This window comes from Hyperoodon ampullatus (genome assembly GCF_949752795.1).
Source record: "Hyperoodon ampullatus genome assembly, chromosome: 18".
NCBI classification, from domain to species: Eukaryota; Metazoa; Chordata; class Mammalia; order Artiodactyla; family Ziphiidae; genus Hyperoodon; species Hyperoodon ampullatus.
The window spans coordinates 53,179,363-53,204,061 of NC_136931.1; the positions used below are offsets into that span (position 1 = coordinate 53,179,363).

Here is a 24,699-nt window from a genome sequence, read left to right on the forward strand (position 1 = left end):
CACATAACTGAAAAGGCCAGGGTATATCAGCCTTCAGGCACAGCTAGATCCAGGTGCTCAGAGACAGTTGTTAGGGATCTTCTCAGTGGTGGCTTCTTTCCCAGGCAGCTCTCCCCACCAGGAGCAAGCTGACAGCAGCATATCTTAGTGGCCTGGGCACCCCATCAGGAAGAGAAGCCACTTTCCTAATGTTCCAATAGAAGCCCTAGGGCGGTGCTCATTGACTACCCCTGAACCAGTCAATTAGACTTTGGGGATGGAACACTTTTATTGGCCAGAACTGGGTCATATGTCCACCCTAACCAATCACTGTGGCTTTGGGTATGGATCATTCTGTTGGCCATACCTGGGTCATCTGCCCACCCTGAACCAATCAGTATGGCCTTGGGGATGGGACACTCTGATGGTCCAGACCTGAGTTATATGCCTGCCCTTGGGGCTTGAAGCAGGCAGGAGTCAGCCAGGTGATCTGAGCTGGGAAGAAATGTTCTTCCAAGGAAAATCAGGGTGCTGCTGGCAGAAGGAGGAATGGATACTGGACAAGCCAAAGAGCAGGCGTTATGTGATGCAGAAACGAGTGGAAGGGAAGGATCTGGGGAGACTGAACCTCCTCTCCATCTCCCTCTCCCAGAGGTGATGGTGGGTATGGGCTACACGCGGGAAGAAATCAAAGAGGCCTTGACCAGCCAGAAGTACAACGAAGTGACCGCCACCTACCTCCTGCTGGGCAGGAAGACTGAGGTCAGAAGGCGTCAGGGACATTTGGGATGTGCGATGCCCGGGGTGGTGGGACTTCTGGGACAGAGGGAACAGGGGCTGAGGCTCCTCGTCTGTCATCTTCCTGCAGGAGGGTGGGGACCGGGGCACCCCGGGGCTGGCCCTGGCACGGGTGCGGGCGCCCAGCGACACCACCAATGGAACAAGCTCCAGCAAAGGCACCAGCCACAGCAAAGGGCAGCGGAGTTCCTCCTCCACCTACCACCGCCAGCGCAGGCATAGCGACTTCTGTAAGTATCGGCCCCACACCCTCACATGCCATCCCTGGTCCCAGGGCCTCGGACCTGCATTACATCAGGGTTCTCTGGCTGGCAAGCAGGAGAAACCTGCTCGAGCCAACTGCAACAAAGGGAGGAATGTCTTATAAAGGTGCAGGGACATTGCGTGAAATTTGGAGGCAGTCAGGCTCAGTAAGGGATTAGAAACTGGAAAAGCAGCCAGACCCAGAGCAGACACTCTGTGTCTTGCTTCTTCTCTGCTCGTCTGTTTTTTCCTTTCTTACATATCCTGCCTTATCTTTTTCCCAGTCTCTTAACTCCTTACAACTCAGTTTTAGAGGCCAACTCAAATAATAGCTGGAATCTCTTTGGTCCACTTGATATCAGGGTCCAGTTGGGATTAATCCACTTGACTAGGACACAGGATGACACATTGTACAAAATGGCTGCTGAGAGCCTGCCCTCTGGCCTCTCCTCCTTACTTACTAGTGGGAAGGGAATGGGCAGACACCTGATTATATCCCACATTCTGCAACTAACATATATATCATCCCCTGCAGAAAATAGACCCACCACTACTACCACCACAAATGAGACATGGGAACTTCCAAGAGGTCTCTTACCTATACCCTCATCAAATGCTAATCATCCCCACTATTTTTTAACAGCTTTATTGAGATATAATTCACATACATTTAAAGTGTGCAGTTCAGTGGCATTAGTATAGTCACAGGTTTGTGTATCCTTCACCACAGTCAACTTTAGAACATTGTCAATACCCATAAAGAAACTCCATAACCCTTATTCATCTATTTCAAATCTCCCATCCACCCCAACCTCCAGCCCCTGACAACTACTAATCTATTTACTATCTCTGTAGATTTTCCTAGTCTGGACATTTCATATAAATGGAATCATACAGTATGTGACCTTTTGTGACTGAATTCTTTCACTTAGCATCATGTTTTCAAGGTTCATCTGTATCGTAGCAGTATCAGTGCTTCATTTCTTTTTATGGCCGAATAATATTCCATTGCATGGATATACCATATTTTGTTTGTCCATTCATCAGCTGAGGGTCATTTGCGTTGTTTCTGCCTCTGGTTACTGTGAATAGCATTGCTGTGTACATTCATGTACAAGTTTTTGTGTAGATCTATGTTTTCACGTCTCTTGGGCATGTACCTAGGAGTGGAATTGCTGGGTCATATGGTAACTCTACGTTTAACAGTTAAGGAACTGCCAAGGGGATTTCCAACTTGCCGTTATTTTTGCAGCCCTACTTCTCTCTAGGGGTGAAATTCTTTCCTCTGGGACGGGCACTAGTACAGGGAGAGGGGAGTCAGGGAAGCTTAGCGTCAGTCCTGAGCAGAACCTGCTTTGTTCTGGATGGTCAAGCCCTTCCCCTCCCCTGGACCTCCTTTTCCCCACCTATAAAATAGCAAGATTGGCCCAGACAGTCCCTAAGAAGCTTGTGACTCCAACAGCCTACGGTTAGAACATGGTAACCTTTAAAAATAACCCACATGGAGACCTGGGTTCTGGGGTTCTCGGGATAAAAGATGGTTTATGAGTACCCTGCGTCTGTCATTGTAGAGCTTGTTATGGTTCTGGGACTTTTGCGCATTAAGTTTCCTGAGGATTTAACATGCAGAAGTTCTGACTCTCTGAAGTTCTTGAACATGTTTAACCCCCGGGTTCTAAAACTGTAAATTCCCAAGATGTTCTAAAGGACAAAATTTGTTTTGTTTTGTTTTTGAAACTGTTACACTCACATCCTTCAAAACTTGATAGCGCAGGAAGGGTAGATGGTAAAAAAGTCTTTGTCCTACACATATCTCGCAGCCCCCAGTCTTCCCTGGAGGCAGCCACTATTACCGGTTTTATATCAATTCTTTCGGAGAAGTTTCATTCATATATAAATATATAAAGAGACAGATGTGAAAAGAAGGAGAAAGAAAAAAAATTTTTAATGGATAAATACAATATTAATATATTAATATACTATAAAGATATATTCTCCCCTTTTAATAGAAATGATAGCCTTTAGGCAACATTCATTTATAAGCAAGTATAGATAAATAGATATAGTTAAACACTTTTCGCCCTTTTTATACACATTATAGCCCACTGTAGACCTCATACCTTGCCTTGCCTTTTCTACCTCATAATCTATCTTGAAGATCTTTCTGTATTGGAACATTTTTTATAGTTGCATAGTATTCATTGTGTGACAATATTGTGACTTACTTAGTTATCCCCATATTAAGGGGCATTTAGCCTGTTCCCAATCTTTTGGCCTGAAAAAAAAAAAAGAAGGATGCAGTGAATAACCTGTATGTGTGTCATGTCATTTATGTGGAGCTTCTGGGTCAGTATATATGTTGTCACTTAGATATTATCAGAATGGCCCATGCAGAGGTTGTAGCCTATGTGAGGAATTCTAAGGTTCTAAGGATCATCTGGAGTAGGTTCTGGCTTTTCCAGGTGACACCAACCCTAAACTGTCCCCTCCCTCTACCAGGTGGCCCATCCCCTGCACCCCTGCACCCCAAGCGCAGCCCAACCAGCACAGGGGAGGCGGAGCTGAAGGAGGAGCGCCTGCCAGGCCGGAAGGCGAGCTGCAGTGCCGCGGGGAGCGGGAGCCGAGGGCTGCCCCCCTCCAGCCCCATGGTCAGCAGCGCCCACAACCCCAACAAGGCAGAGATCCCAGAGCGGCGGAAGGACAGTACGAGCACCCCTGTGAGTGGAGGGGCTGGGGGATGGGACTGGGGTGCCACCACCTGTGGCCCAGCCTATCGATGCCACCTGGGTCACATTTTTCAGACTCTGCTGTTTCCCATCCTGTTCCCCAGACCACCACACAGGATTCTTTGTTTTATCCATTCAGTCGTTCACTCAACAGACATTTATTGAGTGCTCTCTCTGCCTAAGCTTGTACTTGATTCTAGTGTATAAATTAGGATTCAGTGTCAGAAGGAAGTACTCTGTGCTTTCGACGGGAAGGATTTAATACGGGGAATTAGGTGTGGTGCTTACACAATTGTAGGAAGGGCTGGAGGGGCAGGCAATAGACAAGACCTACAAGAATGACATATTGCCACAGCAGAATTGACCCACCAAGGGAGCTGCCGCCTCTGAGGCCACCTCTAGCTCTGTTGAATTCAAGAACATACAGTCATGGCTGCAATGCAAGACTCAGAAACTTCAGTCTCCAGAAGAAGATCCTCTGCTGCCCAGAAGTCTGGAGAACCGGCACTGGTGCCCTGCTGAAGCAAAGACCCTCATCTCACGGATTTGCCTGTGTGAGCCCAAGTCAAAGGGGGCAAGAAAGTGGCTGCCACCCCTTTTCCACCTTCCAGATCTTCATGAGTGCAAAGATTGGCAGAACCCATTCATATCCAGAACCTGGGCTGCAGAGGAGTTTCTGGGGAATGTAGCATTTGGCTTTCTTGCTTCTACAGCTCCTTAGAATAATATAATACAAGCTAAGGGAACCAAAATATCCTCATCATCAGAGACAAGGGTGAAGACAAGTTACAGGAAGGTGGTCAGGATGTTGAAGCTACATAGACCAGAGTTTGAATTACATTGATGAGCTGTGTGACCTTGAGCAAGTAACTTCCCCTCTCTGAGCTTCACTATTCCACCCTGTGAAAATGAGCTCATCAAAGAACTTGGGTTGTTGGGAGGATCTTGTACAATCTTCACACAGTGTCTGGCTCAGTAAGCACTCAATGAATGAGAGCTGTTGTAATTGTTGAAATAAACCTACACTTCAAGAAAGTAGAAAAGGAACAGCAAATTACCCCCCGTACCGCACGCCCAGCAAAGCAGTAGAAGGAAGAAAATAATAAAGAGAAGAAAAGAAATCAATAAAGGAGAAAACAGATGTACCCTAGAGAAAATCAAGAAGCCAAAGTCCGATTCTTTGAAAAGATTAATAAAATCAATGGACCCCTAGCGAGACTAATTAATAAAAACGACAGTACATAACATTGTAAATCAACTATACTTCAATTTAAAAAAATAAAGAAAAAATACAGCAAACACAAAATTACCACTATCAGAAGTGAAAAAGAGAACTTTGTTCTAACATAAAAAGGTAGTAAGATGGTATTAGGAACTGCTCTATGCCAATAAATTTGACAACTTAGACAAAATGGACAAATGTCTTTAAAAACACAGTTAACCAAAACTGACACAAGAAGAAATAGAAAACCTGAACAGTCTCAACATCTTCCCGTAAAGAAAACTCCAGACCCAGATGGCTTTAAGCTGGTGGAAGTCTTCTTCCACACCCTGAAAGAAGGAATAATACCCAACTTAGTCAGACTTCCAGAGGGAAGAAAGAGGGATTGCTTTCCAACACATTTTGTGAGGCAACAGAATCCTGATATGCCATTCCTGTCCTCGGAGAGCTCCATGCAGTAGCGGGTGGGGATGTATGTGTGAACAGATATGGTCAATCAAAGTGATCAAGGCTGTAGCAGGGAGTGCAAAGATGGTAGCTGAGTCAGCCTGGGGCCGGGGCGTGGATACATTATGAACTGACACCTGAAAGATACCTAAGAGTCAGTCAGAGGGAAAGGTAGGAGGAATATCCAAGCAGATAAGACAGCATGTGCAAAGGCCTTTATGAGGAGAGACAGCCTGGCATGAATATGTTTTTCAAAGTTTGACGTGGCTAGAGGTGGGGGAGAGCTGGGAGAGGAGACGGGGGCGAGGCTGCCCCCTGGGAACCTTCCCTGACCTCCTCTCTTCCCAGCTCCAAGGCCTTCTATGACTCTCAGCCTACATGGCTGGAATGGCCCACTAACCCTTCATGTCTTTAGCCAAAGTACAATAAACCACCTACTCACTTTCAGTTCACACACAGGCCCCTGCCTCGTTCCTTTTATCTTTCTTTATTTCTTTATTATTATTATTTTTTGGCTGTGCCTTGCAGCATGCGCGATCTTAGTTCCCCCACCAGGGATCGAACCCGGGCCCCCTACATTGGGAGCACGGAGTCTTAACCACGGGACCGCCAGGGAAGTCCTCCCTGCCTCGTTCCTAATGAGGGAGGCCAGAGAGGGTAAAAGGGGGGATTAAGGGGTGTCCCTTTGCTCCCTCACTCTCCTCCTGGCCTTGTCTCCTGCAGAACAACCTCCCCCCAAGCATGATGACCCGCAGAAACACCTACGTTTGCACAGAACGCCCGGGGGCTGAGCGCCCATCCCTGTTGCCAAATGGCAAAGAAAACAGGTATGGAGGGAGGGCAGCAACAGGGAGGGGGCAGTGGGGTGTAGGTGAGCAGGGCCCCCCTTGATCTCAGATGATCGATGCGGGGAGGGGTGCCATGGGGACTGGGGAGTCTGTGTCTGCCCTTCCCGTGGCAGAATCTACCCGTGTCCTGCCTCTCCCAGACTCCCCTGAAGATCCTCCACCCTTAATTAATTAGTCGTCAGCACCAGGAAAGCAGTCTGCCCCATTCTCTGCCTACGAGCCTTGGGAACCTGAGTTGATTCTGTTTCGTTTTTTTTTTTTTTGAATGATCCATTTTTAGAGCTGGAGAGAAGCCCCAGATTGTCACAGCTTCAACATCCTCTGGTTGGCTGGGTTTCAAACTTCTTTGCCTGAGTCTGTTCGGTCTCTTTCAGCTGGCATGTGAGGGAAACCAGTACAGACTGGCTGGAGCATAAAAAGGGAATGAATTGGTTCACATCACAGTTCAAGTCTGGGAGTGGGGCAGGCTTCAGGATAATGACACTGCCGCCCACCAGGACTGGCAGGCATGACGCCGAGGTGCACTCTGGGAAGCACCTGATAAACAGATGCAGGTGTTACTCTTTGGTGGGGGCAAGGTAATGGAGTGGTTGAGGGCAGTGATTGTGTGGCTACTCAGCTCTGAGTTTGAATCTTGCCTCTTAGCTCTTCGGCAGGTATCTGAGCCTCCATTTCCTCCTGTGTAAGATGGGGCTGATGTTCTCTGCCTCCAGACCCTATTAGAGGGATCCAGTGGAGATCAGGTGTGTCCTTGTACCTGGCACAGGGTCTGAGACACAGAAGGCATTTGATGAGTACGAGCTTTTTTGTGGTGGTTAAATAAAAATAATAACAGCCAACATTTTCCAAGCAGTAACCATGTGCCAGTCCTCTGTACATTAGCTGGTTGAATGCCCCTAACAATCCTATGAGGTCGATCCTGGTATCTCCATTTTACAGCTGAGGAAATGAGGCACAGGTAGCTTAAGTAACTTGTCCAAGGCCACACAGCTGGTAAGTCAAGGAGCAAAGATTCCAGACTGACTCCAGAATCTGTACTTGTAATCACTATAATATATGGCCTCCCAGTTCTGGCCGAGAGATAGTGTATAGTTAGATTATAGATTCAGGAATGAAAAGACCCCAGAGTGCAGTGGATGAGATGGAGGTTTAGTCCTCTGTGATGCAACCATCCAGAGGTAGGAGGCAGGGTCCTCCAAGGATTCAGGACCAATCTCAACATGAGGCTCCAGCTCTGGATCTGAGGCCACTGCACCAGTTACCACTACTTCCCAACCAGCAAGTAGGGTGGAAAGAAAGTGGAGTGCAAACTGCTTTCTTTTTAGAGGCATGACCCAGAAATGGTACAAAGCACTTCTGTTTATATTCTATTGGCCAGAGCACGGTCACATGACCACCCCTAGCTGCAAGGGAGGCTGGGAAATGTAGTATCTGGCTGGGCAGCCATGTGCAATGTTCATACTCGAGGGGGTCTGGTCACTGAGAGTAAAACAAGGTGTACGGATTCTGGGAGAGAGGTAGTGGTATCTGCCAATCAGGGCTCCCTCTTTGAGATCCAGGCTCGTCCCAGCTCCCTAGGATAGAAATTGGAGGTCTGGCTCCTGCTGTCAGGACTGGGAGCCTCAGAGGGCCTAGAGGAGGGTCCTGGGATAGTGGAGCCACCTCTGTCCACACAGCATCTTGAAAGAGTTCGGGAGAGGGTGCCTTCCTCTTTCTTTTCACCTGTTGAAACGTTTTCATGATGAATGTAGGTCCCCTTGAGGTTCACATCTATTCCTTTCCCGCGATTGAATAACAGCAAAGTGTTTGCACAGTTGGTTTGGTTCCTGAGGTTTGGATGGCAAATAGCAAGGGATTCATCCAAAAATGAATCTGAATCTATTCAATTGCCGAGTTTGGAGAGAGGAGAATTGGGATAGGGGACAGATTGGAGGGGGCAGAGTTTAAAGAAAGGATAGTCTGAAGGAGGGATGACTTAGGAGTTGAGACGAGGTGGTAAGACAATACTAGGGTTGCACAGCGCACAGCCTGCACAACGTACACAGCAGCCCTGTCTCTGAGCTCCAGGTTGCTAGAGGTTTCTGATCTCAGGAATGACCAGTGGAGAAGCAGGGGGCTGGGGGCTTGGCCTGCGTCAAGGCCCCACCCTGACTTGTACCTCTCTGCCCACAGCTCGGGGACCCCACGGGTGCCCCCCGCCTCCCCCTCCAGTCACAGCCTGGCTCCCCCAACAGGGGAGCGGAGCCGCCTGGCACGCGGCTCCACCATCCGCAGCACGTTCCACGGTGGCCAGGTCCGGGACAGGCGGGCAGGGGGCGGGGCAGGTGGGGGCGTGCAGAATGGGCCCCCCGCCTCTCCCACACTGGCCCATGAGGCCACACCCCTGCCCACTGGGCGGCCCCGCCCCACCACCAACCTCTTCACCAAGCTGACCTCCAAACTGACCCGAAGGTGAGCCCCACGGGTTGTGGGGTCTGGGGAGCGGGATGGGGGGGGCTGATGGGGCCTAACCTGTCTTCTGCTGTACTCTGCCTCTCTATTCCCACGTCTCCTCCTCTTCCTCCGTCACCCTTCACCTCCCTCCTCACGCTGCAGGGTTACCCTCGATCCCTCTAAACGGCAGAACTCTAACCGCTGCGTTTCGGGCGCCTCTCTGCCCCAGGGATCCAAGATCAGTAAGTCCCCTCCACCCTCTGCTTTCACTGGCTCTGCCTCTCTCTCTGCATGTCTGACCTGTGTGCGGGCCTGGCGGGAGGGGGCGCTGTGAGTCGAGTAGGGGCTCTGGTTGGTCATTTCCTCACTCAGTTAATAAACAAGAGTCTGACCTCTGGAGCCAGACTCTCGGGGTTCAGACCCGAGCTCTTCTGAGTGCCCCTAAGCAAATGACCTAACTTCTCTGGGCCTTACTTTCCCCTTCCCTGAAGTGGGGATAGTCATAACGGTACCTTCCTCACAGGGTTGTTGTGCGGTGAGGTATATCACTAAGTTAGGTGATGCACGGGCTGAGCTTAAAATCTTGCCTTGGAAAATGCTTTATAAATATTTACTATTACTATTTTTTGAGTGTCTACTGTGTGCCTGGCACCATCGTGGGCCCAGAGTAAAGTGAACGAAAGGGATAAAATCCCTGCCCAGGACATTCTACTAGGGGCCCCAGGCAGTAAACAATAAATAAGTAAAATATATATACTGTCAGGTAGTGACAAGTACTAAGGAGAAAAAGGAGGCAAGGAAGGGGGGGTCAGGGGTGTGGGGAAGGGGGGGTGCCGTTTTACATGGGTGTGTGTGTGTGTGTGTGTGTGTGTGTGTGTCCTTCTATATGTAGGTATGTGTCTCTGCCCACCCCACCCCCTCTCTTTTGTCTTCCAAATCCTTCAGTATCTTTTCTCCAACCTGCACTAACCATTTCAGATGGGGCTTCCCTTCTGGGCATGGAGAGGGAGATCAAATCCTGACTCCCAGCCCTCCCCAGCCCAGCTCCATACAGCAGGGAGGGACCAGGGCTGAGGCAGGGGCTGCCCAGAGTCCTGGAACCAGTGGGTTGAGGGAGAGGCCCCTATGTCCAGATTAGACACTTTTCCCCCCTCCCCTCCCCTAGGGTCACAGACGAACCTGAGAGAATCGGGGGACCTGAGGTCACAAGGTGAGTGCATGTGCCTCCCCTGAGTGCCACACCAGCCCCTCCCCTTTTGCCTGTCTCAGACCCCACTTGTGTAAGTACCTCTCCTCACCCCCGACCAGACCCTTAGATGGGGCCCAAGCCCCATCCTCATCCTCATCCTCCAAGGCCAACTTCCTGAAATGTCCCTATGACCCTCCCTTCTCTGCTGGCTCCTCTTACCCACCCCCGCCCCCTTGATTTCCTCTCATTTCCACCTCCATCCCTGAGCATTATCCCTTGACCATCTTTAACTTCAGCCTCTCCCATCTCTAAGCCACTCCTCCCCCTGTTGACACCACACTTCCTTTCCCCTCTCATCCAATGAGGCACAAGGGTTGCCAACAGCTCTGGGCCATTGTAGAAACCCTAGTGGAAATAAAGAGCCTCCCCAGCAGTTCCAACAGTCCCAGGACCGAATCTCATTGGCTGGAAATGGGTCACATGTCCATCGCTACGCCAATTCCTGGGACCAGAAGGGTGGAGTATTCTGATTGGTCATACTTAGTGGTGTGCTCATCTTTGAACCAATCACAGTGACCAGGGGGGGTTGCATGCTCTCATTGACCGGAAGTGAGTCATGTGTTCACCCTTGTGTTCGTGCCCCACCTAAACCAGAAAGACTAGATCTGCAGTGCTTCTCAAGGGGAGCACTCTTGGTATTTTAGGCGAGACATTTCTTTGTTAGGCAGGGCCTTCTCACACATTGCAGAATATGTATCATTCCTGAACCTCCTGCCCAACCTAATAAATGCCGGCATTGCTCCCACCCCAAGACATTTTAACAATCAAAAAGCCCCCAGAAGTTTCCTAATATCCCTTGGGGGACAGTACTGCTCCCAGGTGAGAACCCCTAGTCTAGAGTAAGGTAGGTTGGTCCTTCAAGGGAAAATGACTATTACCAGAAGAAGGATATATCAGTTAGGAGACAAGCTGAGCTGCTATAGCAGAGAGACCCCAAAATACAAACAGGAATAAACTTGTCTCACACACAAACCCTGTGTCCAGACCAGGCTGGCAGGGCCACTCTGTTCCATGAGGTCATTCACTGTGTTCCCAGGGCTCTTACATCCCCATCCCTAGAGCCCCGTCATCTTCACGGTCCAGGCTAGCTCATGCTGCAGCCTCACAGGAGGTGGGACAGGAGAGTCCAGGGCATGCAGTTTCCTTTGAAAAGGGTGATGTGGAGTTGCACCCATCACTTCCACGCACATCCGGGAATTTGGAGACAAGACCACACCTGGCTGCAGGGGAGGCTGGGAAATGTAGTCTCCAGCTGATAGCTCTATGTACAGCTGATACTCTGTCACTGGGGTAAAAGAGGTTTTGAGGAGATAGCTAGGAGTCTGTCCCAAAGTGGGAACAGTGGGTTACCTTCCTCTTCTCCCCCATCTTTAACCCCTAATATCTTCCCACCTCAGTTGCCATCTACCTTGGGATCAAACGGAAACCGCCCCCCGGCTGCTCCGATTCCCCTGGAGTGTGAAGCTGACCAGCTCGCGCCCGCCCGAGGCCCTGATGGCAGCTCTGCGCCAGGCCACGGCGGCCGCCCGCTGCCGCTGCCGCCAGCCACAGCCGTTCCTGCTGGCCTGCCTGCACGGGGGTGCGGGCGGGCCCGAGCCCCTGTCCCACTTTGAAGTGGAGGTCTGCCAGCTGCCCCGGCCAGGCCTGCGAGGAGTTCTCTTCCGCCGCGTGGCGGGCACTGCCCTGGCCTTCCGCACCCTCGTCACCCGCATCTCCAATGACCTCGAGCTCTGAGCCATCATGGCCCTGGGTCCCCTCCTCTTTTCCTCTCCCACTTCGCTTCGGCAGGAGAGAAGGGGGATCAAGGAGGGGATTCTCCCTTTGTCATCACTTCAGTTTCCCTGAAATCTATCTGGGGGCAGAGATTGTCCCCTCTGCTGTTCTCTGGGGCCGCTGGGCAGGAGAGAAGAGCAAAGGGGCTTAACAGGGGAAGCTGGCACCTTCCTGGAGCCCCCAGCTCGTCCCGTCCCCCCTCACCCTGCCGCGGGGTACCTGAGGAAACCTTGGGGGCGGGGTGGGGGCAGAAAGGGAAACAGGAAACTTCCATTCCCCCCAACAGCTCAAGAATTAGGCCTTGGGCAGGGGCAAGAAGAGTTGCTGAGCCTAAAGACTGGATGGAGAACTGGGGTGGGTGGGGTTGGGAGTGGCGGTCAGAGAGGCAGATTCCTTCCCCTCCCCATCCCCTCCTGCTCGAACCCCCCTTTCCTGCCCCAGGCTGGCGCGGGGCACTTTGTACAAATCCTTGTAAATACCCCCGCACCCTCCCCTCTGCAGAGGTCTCTCGAGGAGCTGCCGCTCTCACCTCCGGTTTTTAAGTTATTACAGCCCCACCCTCCTCCCGTCAGCCCCTCACCTGCAGCCTGTTGCCCAATAAACTTAGGAAGTCCCCCCTCCCCCACGCTGACCCTGGGGTCTTCCTTCCCTGCCCTCACCTGCAAGTGAGATGAAGAGGAGGTGTGTGACTGGGCCAGTGGTTTCTCCTTTCTGAGCCTCGGTTTTCTCATCTGCAGAATGGGAGTAGTGGGGGTGTGAGGGTCAAGGATGATTGTGGAAGAGGGCAGGACAGGATTCGGCCTCATCCACGAGGCCCCAGTTCCTATATCGGACCCCCGTTCATCCATTCACATACCCATCCACATGTTATACTGGACTCTAAGCCACTTCTTACTCCAGCAGTACATTTATTCAATAAACAGTCATTGACCGGTGCCTACTCCATGCCAGGCCCAGTGTGGACACGAGACACAGGGAGCCCCTGTCTGTCGGGGCGGGGGTGGGGGGGTTCTGATAGACACTAGAGAAACCATTGCTTTGGGGGCCACAGAAGAGAAGGGGGGGGGGTTTGGGGAAGGCACTCCAGAGGAACTGGTACCGGAGTTGGGCTTTGAAGGATGAGTAGGAGTTGGCCAGGTATTGGGAATGCCCTGGGCACAAGCCTAGATGTGGAAGTGCGTGGTATAGCTCAGAGAACTGTGGGTAGTTTCAGGGTGGCTGCTATGTTGGGGGTGGGTGGAGAATTAGCAAGACAAATGCTGTATTAGGACTTGTAATCCATCTACACTTAAGCAAAAAGGTGTTTGCTCATCCCACAGGCCAGGGGTGCCTGACTTCAGGTACATCTGGATCTAGGCAGCAGGCAAGCTCACCTCTGCTTTTTTCAGTGTGAGTTTCATTCTAGTAGTTTCACCCAGTAGGCGCTCCCTGATGGCAGTGATGACCCCAGCAGTTCCAAGCTTTCATCCTTCCAGCTTAGTTGCTGCAGCATAAAGTCTGCCGATCTTAAGTCATGTGGTCGTCCCTGGACCAGTTGCTGTGACTCTGGAGTGGCCTGTGCCTAGAACTGGACTTAGAAGGGGCTCCCCAAAGGAAAGTCGAGAGTAGGAGCAGGAGAAGGGAAGTGGAAGCATGATAGGCTTAAGCAGTAGAGGGCTGTCTAGTGCAGAAGGGCGGGGCTGCCTCACCCAGGGCCTTGTGGGCCAAAGGGAGCAGGCTGGGCTTTCATCCGAGGACACTGGGGAGCCATGGAGGGTTGCACGCAGGGAAGAGGCTTAGTCAGACTGCCTCAATTGCCCATTTAGAGCGTAGTAGGGTCAACTGTTGTATTCTTCATGGAGCTGACAGGAAAGTCAAATGAGAAATGAAGGGTGGTAAAGATTAAAGAGTGGCCAGTGTTGAAAAATTCAGGGTCTGGGGCAGAACCAAAGTCCTGTCGTGAGTGAGGCCAGAATAGGACTCTGCTGAAAGGGAAGTGTTTACAGTTGAGAGGGTAGACAAATGAGGTGTGCGTAGGGGGAACCAACCCTGTCACAAAACCTCAATCCCGGGGGGCTTCCTTTGTGCCCAGCCCTGTGCTGGGGACACAGTGGTGACCAAAACAGCCCCAGCCCTGCCCACACGGAGCTCACAGTCCAGTGGAGGAGACAGCCGAGTCCTCAGTGATCCAGAGTGGGCAGGGCTGGTATGGGGGAGTCCAGAGCCTGCAGGAGAACAAAGGGGGAAACTGCCCTAGCCAGGGAGGGCTTCCTGGGAGGAACAGCTTGGCTGTGACGGAGAGAATGATGAGCAGCTAACCAGACATGGTGGAATGTGGGTCATGTGTTCTAGGCAGAGGGAACAGCATGTACAATGGCTGGGAAGCAAGAGAGCATACAGGTCCTTCAAATGACACATGACTTGAGTGAGTATAGAGTCACTGTGAGAGATGAGGATGGAGATGCTGGCAGGGCCTTGAAGGTTGTGGAGAGGTGCCTGGGCTTTGTACCAAGGGTACTGGGGAGCCATGGCAAGGTAGTGAGTAAGGGAGAGGCAGGGGCAGGTTTGTGCTGTGAAGGGAGGGAAGGAATCAGGTCAGAAGACTAGCGAGGAGGTCAGGACCGGACAGAAGGTGAGGAGAGAAGGAGTGGACCTCAGCCTTATGAGGCAAAATGGGCGGGACAGGCATGGTAGCTGACAAGTGCCTGGACTCTGGATTTGGCTGGCTCAGACCTTACTGGCTGGAGTGTGTGTGGTCTGTGTGGCCTAAGGGGTGGAGCTGGGATTAGTGATGGGATCTTCATTTGGGGATAGTATTGTAAAGGGCATCCCCATGTCTAACAGGCCCTGCATGCCTTGACCTTTGGGGTCTCTTCTAACCTTTCTGTTTTGGTAATCTCTCTAGGAACTCTGATGTGCCCAGGCCTCAGTTTCCCTTCTGGAAAATGGAGAGATTTCTTGATCCCTAAGGGCCCTTTGCCTATGTGACAAGGTTTGAAAAAGTGCCTCCTCCAGGTCCCTGGGGGCTCTGTCTTCTTAACTCTGCCTCACCTTTTCTTCTGAGGCCTTTGTCTCTTCAGGGGCCCATGTGCTATGCCCTAGCAAATGGAGGCCTCAGCCTATTGGGTCAAGTAGAAGTGATTGACGTGGCCAGCACCCAATACATGTTCAGGTGTTTCTTGACTTCTATTACCTGCTCCCACACGCGACCCCAAGGGTCCTTCCTGCTCTTTTCTGGGACCAAGCTCTCCAGAAGTCCTATCCTTAAAGACTTCACAGGTATGCTCTGACCCAAGCCCCAGTCTGGAGGAGGAGACAGCTTGGGCAGACGTTAAGGTGGGAATTGCAGGTGTAAGGAACAAAAGAGTATATAGAGGAATCATGGGAAAAGAACTAGAAGGATGAGCCTTCAGCAAATGGTATGAATTTGTTTGGCCTTGAAGAATCGCACTTAATACGAGGGCGTTCTAGGCGACGTGGGGAGCCATGGCAGGTTCTCGAGCAAAGTAAGGAAAGTTGGAAAGACTGGTAGCAGCTCTAGAGGGCTGAAGTCAGATCGCACAGAAGGAGGCCAGTGAAAAGCATAGTGAAGTAGACAGTGATGAGATGCATGGGAGGTCTCAAACCGGAGGCCGGGGGGCCAAATTCAAGTCTCAGACATTTTCTTTGGCTTCCGTTTCTCCCTCGCGAGGACCCTGTGTTTGAGATCTGAGCGTGAGTGATTGGGAGCCGAGGTTGGGAAGGGCCCAAGCTCGGCGGTGTGACACTGGGCCACACCTCTCCGGGTCTCAGATTCCCCATAGCGCTTTGTAATGTTTGGATTAGACTCTGTACCCTAACTTTGCCTCATTTTACAGATGGGATAAAGCATGTCTAGCCCTAGGACATTCCTAGAGACGGCAAACCGCTTCGAGGTCACACAGCAGCCAATTACAAAAGTCTTTCCTCCTCCTCTTCCTCCTCCCCACCCCCTCATAACTATCGCACACAACGCTAAGGCCGCCATTGCTTTTATTTGTTGCTTTGAGCGGAGAAAAATCATGACCCGCAGGTGAGCTCGGGTTCTCTCCATTAGCCAGAGCGCCTGATGGCGGGCGGAGCTCAGGGGAGGAGAGCATAAGGGAGGCTATTCATTGGCCAGAACCCAGAGGATGGAGCCCATTGGTTGGAACTCTGGTTGGAACTGGAACGCGAAGGAGGGTGGATAGAGCCCCGGGTAGACTAAACCTTTATAGGCGCGACTCCTGGAGAAAGGGGCGGGGCAAAGGATGAAGGGCGGGCCTCCGGTGGGCCGGGTCCTCCCTTTGGCTGGGGCTCCAGCAGTCGGCGGCGGGCGGGCAGTGCGCCTACTTCTGGGCGGGGATCATGTCGTCGATGGACTGGCCCTTTTCCAGCTTCTTCTCCATCTCCACCATGAGCTTCACACCATCCACCACCAGCTGCACCTGTTCTACCTCCGACGAGCCCAGCCTATCGGCGTTGGACACGTCGAACACTGAGCCCACGGCGGCCGTGTCCACGCCACCTGCGGGAATAGGAGGCCGGGGCTAAGGAGCGAGCAGAGATGCAGGAGCGGGGCCCAGGACGCAACCCCCGTGGCAACGGCGACTGCCGCATGTACTGAGTGAGTGCCTACTGTGTAAGGGTTAAGTGTACGCAGTTTCCTAAGCGTCTGTCTATTCACGGGCGCACATCTCCGGCTTTGGGTACCTCACCCCTCGACCATCCAGCACTGTGGGTAACGGAGTTGAGCTCTGGAGCCCGGCTGCCTGGGGTCGAATCCTGACCATCCTCCCCTTTACAGATGGGAAAGTGAGGTCCCTAGGCGGCCAGGGACATACACAGTGTATATTAATTATATAACCATGGTGGTATATTGACTTATCTTGAGATAAGGCGTGCTGATGCCTATTTGCAGAGGAAGGAACTGAAGCTCACAGAAGGGCAGCCCTTGCCGACCCCCAGAACTCGTGGGGATGCCCCACCTCCCCTTCAGCCGCCGCAAAGGGCCAGCCCCGGAAGCCGCAGGAGGGGATGTGGGCCGCACCTGTGCCCCGCTTCTGCAGGCGCAGACGAGTGAGGATTTCCTCGAATTTGGGATGCTTGCTCAGGTGCGCTAGTTTCACATGCACGCCTCCACGCAGCCCGGTGCCCAGGTTAGATGGGCAGGTCAGCACGTAGCCCAGGTGCTCGTTCCACATGAAGGGGTGGCCGGCTTTCTTGAAGATCTCCTCAATCTGAGGTGGGGGAGAGGACCCTGGATCAGCGCCGGCGGGCGCCCCCAAATACACCCACAACCCGGACAGGGTTCGGAAGGACAGGGTGTGAGAATGTCAGTAGGGGTAGGATTCTGAGGGGGCGGGTCTGGAAGACCTGGAGGCACGAGATTCTGAGGGGAGGGGCCCGACAGCACAGGTGGTGGCAGGATTCTGAGGGGCCTAGGCTTGAGGACGCCGGGAAGGCGGGTTCTTAGGGGCGGGGCTTGAACATAGGGGTGGGGCCGGTTTCTCAAAGGGCGGGGCCTTGGAAAGCGAGTGGGGTGGGTGCTGAGGGGCGTGGCTTGGGTATAGGGAGGAGCCGAGTTCCGAGGGGAGGGGCCTCGGAAAGCAGCTGGGGTGGTCACGTGGGGTCACGCGAGAGGCAGGCACCCACCTTCTGCAACCCCAAGCAGAAGCGGCGGAAAACCTGCTTCATGTTGCCCCCCTTCTCCATGGAGATGACTCGGAGGTGGTCCTCCTCGTTCACCCACACCAGGAAGCTCTTGTTGTCATTGTGCCTAGGTCGGGCGCAGCAAAAGGCTGAGGAATCAGCTCCGCGGGAACCCCATTCCCCTGCGTCTTGCAAACACATACCCACCGCTAGGGGGCAGCGGGCCTGAAGGGCAAGAGGTGGAAGCACCTCAAAGTCTCAGAAGCTAACACCTGTAGACTCTAATGTCACTGGACCTGTGGAATCTCGAATCCTGGGATCAGTGACTTTTAGGGTCTTAATTCTTTGGACAACATTATAGACTCTTAGAGTCTCAGAATATTTGAAAAACGGAAGCCAGGAATCAGAATTGATAAATCTTCCCATCACATTATGGCATCTCAGAAAGAGTCTTAGAACTGTAAAACTCTGGGATCTGGAAATGTTTGAAACCACTGAATCACAGAATCGGAAATTAGTGGAATCTAAAAATATTTAAAATCTTGAAATCTTACAACCTACACTCTCCAAATCTTTTGAAACCTAGGTCCTCAAAACCTTTTAAAATCTTTGACTATCAGAATCAGGGATTCAAAGATTCATGGAAAGCCCAGCTAGCAACAACAGCTGGTAATAAAAATCATACTAATGGCCAATATGAGTGCTTACTATATACCAGGCACTTTTTCTAATACTTTACATAAATTAACTCAATTAATCCTCACAAGAACCCCAAAAGCTATGAATTGTCATGATCTCCATTTTATAGATGGGGAAACTGGGGCAGAGACATGTTAAATCATGTGCCAAAGGTCACACGGCTAGTAAGTGGCAGCGCTGGGATTTGAATCCAGGGAGTCTGGTTCAAGTCTAAGTTTCAAGTTTCCCAAAATGTGACATGCAGGCCACAGGGTGGGCAGGGGTGGAGGGCAAGATCATTCTGGATAATTACTGTAATGGTCTTGACTTTGGTGGAAAGTCATGGGAAGGCTGGAGGAGGCAGGGGAGAAGGGGGCCATAGGGCAGGGGGACCTCACCAGATGCCACGGGCATCGGGCCAGTCTCGGGCCATGCCTGAAGCCAGCAGCAGCGGGGACACAGGCTTGTCAAATAGGAAGTGGTCATCGATGAGCTGCTGCTGCTCCTTCTCTGTCATGTTCTTCAGAGGATAGTATTTCCCCTTGAACTCTCCCGTCAGGCTGTTGAGGGCTGAGGGGCCGCAGGAAGGAGTGGTCAGCAGCCCGCCCCACCTCAAGTGGGGCGCAGAGACCCTGGGGACCCCACACTGTCACCCCTAACGGGCCTGGACCTTGGCCCTCTGGAGGTCCTAAAGGCGCCTAAACGCTGTGTCTAAACCCAAATTCATGACCCCTCCCCCAAACGTGCTCATCCCCTTGTCTGCCCTGGGAAAACCCACACCAAGTGCTCAAGACAAAAAACATGGATTCTCCCCTTCCCGCCAGCAAGCCTCACATCCAGTTCACCTGCGAGCAGTAGTGTGCTGGTGCCCGCTCCTGCTGGCTGGCAGGACAGAGAGTCAAAGTCTCAGGAATCTGGGAGCCATCAGTAAACACTATTCTAGTATTTATAGTATTTGTATATATTCATATGTATTCATAATACATAATAAATATGTATTATGTGTATAATACATATATGTATATAATACATATACATAGTTTTATAGGTTTTATACATTATTTGTATAATATACCACATAATATATTCTATATCATATACTATATTCTATATTACGCTGTTAAAACTACATTTGAAACACTTACAATTCAATAACGTACAGTTAAAACATAGGGAATACATGCTCAGAACTATCACCTTCTAATGATTTTACTGCACGTACTGTTTTCTGTGTTCTTGCAGTTCTTCGCATCCATTGTATCTGTACGGTGGAAATGCTACAGAACCATGTGCTACTGCACGTTGCCCCCCATTGCCCGGCTCTGTAGGATGTCACGTGATCAGCTTAAACTCGGCCACAGTAGGAGAGTTTACACCAGAGAAATTGGTAGTTGCTGGCTGCAAATCAGGGCTTGTTTGTTTGTTTGTTTGGGTTTTTTGTTTTTTTGTGTTGAGAGCCAAGTGTTAAACATTTAGCAGAACAGCACTGCCTGCCAGCCCTACTAGTCCTACCTCCCAAACGTACCCACTCTTCCTCTCCATTCCACTGCTACCCCCTCACCCCCAACCCGGACAGCTGCAGTTGCCCCCTTCTCAGCCTCCCTCCTACCTTTGCCCACAGTCTGCTCCCTGCACAGCAGCCAGGGGGATCCATATTCGTCTGAACCTGTCCCTCTGCTCACCACCCTCCCATGCTTTCCTTCTCCCACAGGGTCAAAGCCATAGTCCTCCCAACAGCCCACAAGGCTCTGCACGACCTGGCCACCCACACCCCTCTGACCTCCTCTCCTCCCCTCCCGCCATCAGCCCCTCGGCTCCAGGCACACTGGTCTCCTCGCTATTCCTCCAACACACCTTCCCATCCCAGGGCCTTTGCACTTGCTGTTCCACCTGCCTGGAATCCTTCCCCAGGTTGACTTCTTCTCGGCAGTCAGGTCTCAACTCCTTTCTAACGTAGTTCCCGCCAGTCATTCTGTGCCACAACCTTTGTTTCTTGGCTTCATGGCATTTTGGGATTATCTTGTTCTTTTGTTGGTTTCTGTGTTTCCTCTTAATCTCCCCACCAGGCTGACAGCTCTGTGAGAGCAGTGACCTTGTCCATCGTATTCATCACGGGAGCCCCAGCTCCCCACACAGCACCAGAACAGCCGTAAATATTTGCTTAATGGATGGGTGGACGGATGAATAGATGGACGAAGGTCAGGACCCTGGTGCAATTGGGTGTCAAGTCTTGACAGCACCCCCAGGCTTCCACCAGGGGTAATGCTGCCAGCTGTCACTCACCAAGTACTCATGACTTACCAAGTTCTTTCAGTGTTTTGGAAAAGGGGGGCCCAGGGGAGTCCAGAGACCTGCCCACAGAGGAGCAGAACCACAGCTGGGGTACCCCGGCCGTGTGCTGGGGGGGGCTCTCACCTTCCACGGCGAGTTTCTCCACGGCTCGGCGCTCACCGCGGGAGCAGTGGGGGGGCAGCGAGAAGCCCTTGACGCTGCGGCCCGTGCGGACGCGGCTGCTGAGCACGTAGTTGGGGTCCAGGTCGTCTCCACCCTAGAGAATGGGTGCGGGGGTCAAGGCGGGGCGGGCCATCCTATGAGCCCTGGCCCCCTCCCCAGTGAGGTCAAGTCTCCCGCCAGGCCCTCCCAGATCTCTCAGGCTCCCTGATGCTGCCTTTGGCTTCTCCCTCCCCACTGGCCTCCCTCACCACCACCACCCCTTCTCTCTCTCTCTCTCTCTCTCTCTCTCTCTCTCTCCATTTTTCTCTCTCCATCTCTGTGTCTCTGTTTCTGTCTCTTCTACATGTCTGTTTTGGACCTGCCTTCCTCTCTCTCTCCCTCCCTCTCTCTCTCTCTCTCCCCCCGCTCCCTCCCTCCCTCTCTCTCTCTCTCTCTCCCCCCCGCCACTGCCCCCCAGCCCCATCTCCTTGCCTGACTTCGTGTCTCTCTGTCCCTCTCTCTTCCCATCTCCCTCTGCGTTTCTCTCCATCTCTGCTCGTCTCCCTGTCTCTCTGGGTGTCCCCCCCACCCTCCTCCCTTCTCCTTCTCCTCAGCCCTCTACCCTCTCTCCCCCACCCCTCCCCTCCCTGGGGGCAGCCAACCTTGAGGTTCTCGTGGTTGAGGTCGGTCTTGTGCTTGTCGGTGGGTTTGTAGCCCCCGTGCCGGTCCTGGATGATGGGGTCAAAGAGGTCCTTGAAAACCACGTAGGACTCCTCGTCACCAGCCACACAGCCCACGGTCATGATGAAGGGGTGACCTGGGGGGGTCGGCGGGGAGGTCAGAGGCGCTCGTCCCCAGCAAGGAAGGCCTGGGCTCCTGGGTCCAGTGTAGACTGTATGCGTATGTGCGTGCGCGTGCAAGAAGGGAATTCATTCGACACCTCTGGGTCAGAACTGAGAAGGCTGAGGCTTGGTAGGAATGGGGAGGGAAGGCTGGGAAAGGTCAAGGTGGCATCTGGGGGGGGTGAGAGGAAGGCTGCGGGCAGGACAGAGGAGAAAGAGTCTGGGGGGCCAGTTACTAAAAATATTACCATGTCAGAGTCCCCACATCATGGAATCTTCCCCTAAAAAATTTCAGAACCTTAGACTATCAGCCCCCACAGATAATAAGAGACTTGAAAGACCCTCTTATTTCCCAAGTGGGGAAACAGAGGCCTGGACAGAAAGGGCCTCTCCCGTCAATCACACCATGAGTTGGGGGCTAAGGCTAGAAGCTGGGCTCCTGCCCAGTTCCACTCGCCCTGGAGGGGTGTCCTTGGAGAAAGAAGCGCAGTGCTCATGATACCCCCGGTCAGAGTCTGAGTGCTCACTTTGTGCCAGGCACCGCTCCCTGTGTACTGATGCCTATGTTTTCCCAACATGGGTACCCATTTTGCAGGTGAGGAAACTGAGGCCTGGGAGATGCATTAGCTTCCTCAGGGGAGTCTCACATTATACTCCTGCAGATTTAGCGAGTGGTTTACCACGTGTCCCAAGCATTTCACCCTGTCCCAAGCACTTCACCCATCTCAACTCATCTGTTTCTCACAACAGCCCCATGGGTATGGTCCCCATTTTACAGATGGGAAAACTGAGACCCAGGGAGGTGGGATCGAGGCCTGGCAGGCAACCTCCAGAGCCCCACCCCAGCCTTCTGGTCCCTGTGATGCTCCACCAAGGAGGCTTACCTGGGTTGTCCACACCTGTCTGGATGACATCGTCCAGAGTGAAACCAGATGGCGTCTCCTTGTCCCGCAGCTTCTTGTAGAGCTCAAGGGTCAGTACCTTGGCCATGTGGTTGTTGTGCTTGCTGAGGTCTGGGTATTCCTCCTCAGACTTGAAGTTCAGCTTGTACTTGTTGTGGGTGTTACTGAACGGCATGGTTGCGGCGTGGGGGACCTGGTGGGCAGGGGCGGAGGGGAAGATTAGCCCACATCCAGTAGAGACCAGCCAAAGAACAGAGCCAGGCTCTGGGGTCAGGCAGGCCTGAGGGTCATTCCTGACTCCTGTGCTGTGTGACTTGGAGCCAAAGGGATCCCCTCTCTGAGCCCCGGCATCTCGACAGGATGTATCAAGAGTTTTGTGTTAGGATCTTAGCTCCACCGCATCGTGGCAGGTGACCCTAGACTAGTCACCTTGCTAGAGACTCAGTTTCTCCAGCTGGAAAATGGAGGGGGGAACCCCTCAAGCCAGAGTAGTAATCATGGCATGGGTAAGAGTGTAGGTTCTAGAATCAGACAGCCTGGCTTTGAATGCCAGCTCTGCCACTTGCAACAAGCTGTGTGACCTTGGGTGAGTTGCTTAACCTCTCTGTGCCTGAAAGTACTCACCTGTAAAATGCGGGTATAATAGCCTTCACCTCATGGAGGTGTTGGAAGGATGAAGTGAGTTAATTATGTAAAGCACTTGGAATAGTGCCTGGAACACAATAATCATTTTTTTGCTCAGCTATTGTTATTGTTGTTTTTGTTATTTTAAACTGTGAGGAGCTGGTGAGAAGACGGAGGGTGTTGCTGGCAATGAGTGTGTGAGCAGAAAAGGGACATTCTCTCCATAAAAGTTCTTGGGTGCTCCGTCGAGGGGTGAGGGGCAGGGTGGGAGTGATGGCCGGGTGCCTGCCCCCACCTCTCTTTGCTGACACCTCTCCTGCAGGGCACAGTAGAAGAACAGCTCTGCCTCTGAGTTTGACAGAACTGGGTTCAAATCCCATCCATGCCATTTCCGGGCTGTGTGACCCCAGGCCAGTGACTCAGCCTCTCTGAGCCTCTGTCCTCTGTGAACTGAACGTTCCCCATGGGGTTGCCGGGAGGATTCTTTGAGCTCAGGCATGTGGCCGGTCGAGCGCAGGCCCGAGCGTGGAGTTGGGGCCTGATACCTAGAGGAGTGGCTGCTATTATTGTTATTATTACTTTTATCCACAAGTCCCAGAAGGAGGAGGGACCCCTTGGTGGTGGTGGTAGGGATGGGATACTCATTCCCAGCTCCAGGAATGGGAAGCGGGTAGGATGGTGGGAAGGAGATGGGGACCAGGGTGAGAGGAAGGCCGAGGCATCAGGCCAAGGGGGATGGAAACCCACGAAAGCCTTTGGAGTTGACGTCCAGGGTTGGGGATTTATTTTTAGAGTCTGGCAAACTCCTCCTTCCCCGCTGCCAGTCCCCACATTCCAGGGGCTCGGCTTGCACCAAGTCAGCAAGCCAGAGACAGGTGGACCAGGGTGGCCGGGAGCATATGCATTCAGGCCATGGGGCTCAAGGGCTTTCCACCCAGAAAGCCCCCTTCAGAGCATGTCCCCACCCCTATCCCTGCTAGGGACAGGCCAGGAGAAGGCACGGAAGCAAGGTTGGTGAGCCCAAGAGACACCAGCAGTCATAGCCCCAGAGCCACACACACACACGTCACCATGGACCCCCAGATCACACCGTAAACGGACGCACACTCGCACACCTCCAAGCTCAGGGACACACCCAGGATACAGGTACTCATGCAGGAGCCACGGAAAGTTAGACACAAGGTCACACTGTGTGGAACGCCATAGGGACCCACAAGGTCACCAACGCAAAGACCCCGCAGTCCCTGCCCTCTCAGAGACCCTGACAGGTGACACAGTTTATGGCACCCAGTTCTGGTGACAAACCATCATGAACAAGGCCTGGCCCGAAGCCCCTTGCAGGGGGTGACAGCTGGCAGCTGTCAAGACTCCTTCCCATTCTGGGAACCCTCCCCAGGACCCTGTGCCGCAGAGATCACAAGTCACAGCCAGGAGTCAGGGGCTCACAGGTGGAGGGGACTCTCTGACACAAGGTCCACCTTGCCACACACTGACCCACCTGTGTGCAGGAGGACGTCGGGGAGGACACGTAAGACCCCTTCCAGAGCCAGCTTGGCCTCTGATTCCAGAGGAGGACCCCACTCTGGACCCCACCCCAAACCCCACCCCAGGCAGTACCTGGCTGTGCTGTGCTGGAAGGGGCTGTCTGTATCCCGGAGGCAACACTGACCCGAAGGAGAGGCCCACAGCCCTGGCCTTATATAGGGGGGAGCCCGGGCTGTGCTATTGGCTGGGAGGGGCTGCACCCCGGGAGGAGGCTGGAAGGCAGCTGAGCCTCTCACCTCACCGCCCAGGCATCGTACCCACCCGGAACCCAGGGATGCCTTGCGCCCATCCCCATGGCCTTGTATGGGCCGCCCCAGGGTCTGGGCCCA

General features: G+C 52.7%; 2 protein-coding genes across 4 annotated transcripts in view; one reads left to right on the top strand and one right to left on the bottom strand.

The window, feature by feature from the left end:
- Window positions 1-12,654, top strand: part of MARK4 (microtubule affinity regulating kinase 4) — a gene marked incomplete at its 5' end in the record, with an annotated part of 30,026 nt that extends 17,372 nt beyond the window's left edge. Inside the window, 8 exons of one of the 2 annotated variants that reach the window (XM_079723611.1) lie at window positions 632-741; window positions 848-1,007; window positions 3,520-3,737; window positions 6,139-6,242; window positions 8,436-8,714; window positions 8,859-8,938; window positions 9,862-9,906; window positions 11,343-11,473. In XM_079723611.1, coding sequence (XP_079579737.1) covers window positions 632-741; window positions 848-1,007; window positions 3,520-3,737; window positions 6,139-6,242; window positions 8,436-8,714; window positions 8,859-8,938; window positions 9,862-9,906; window positions 11,343-11,407 — 1,061 coding nt within the window. In that variant the 3' untranslated portion in view covers window positions 11,408-11,473. Of the gene's footprint in view, window positions 1-631; window positions 742-847; window positions 1,008-3,519; window positions 3,738-6,138; window positions 6,243-8,435; window positions 8,715-8,858; window positions 8,939-9,861; window positions 9,907-11,342 lie in introns of both variants that reach the window. The other variant, XM_079723610.1, reaches the window with a different exon arrangement.
- Window positions 12,655-16,043: 3,389 nt separating this feature from the next.
- On the bottom strand, window positions 16,044-22,376 carry CKM (creatine kinase, M-type; the record flags this gene model as incomplete). Of its 2 annotated transcripts, none has more annotated exons than XM_079723681.1 (7): window positions 16,044-16,222; window positions 16,745-16,934; window positions 17,350-17,473; window positions 18,423-18,594; window positions 20,440-20,572; window positions 21,120-21,274; window positions 22,184-22,376. In XM_079723681.1, the coding sequence occupies 7 exons, from the start codon at window positions 22,374-22,376 to the stop codon at window positions 16,044-16,046; spliced, it is 1,146 nt and encodes a 381-aa protein (XP_079579807.1). The 2 variants fall into 2 exon arrangements, with proteins under 2 accessions (XP_079579807.1, XP_079579806.1); XM_079723680.1 differs by having other exon boundaries at window positions 21,048-21,274.
- Between the last annotated feature and the right edge of the window lie 2,323 nt (window positions 22,377-24,699).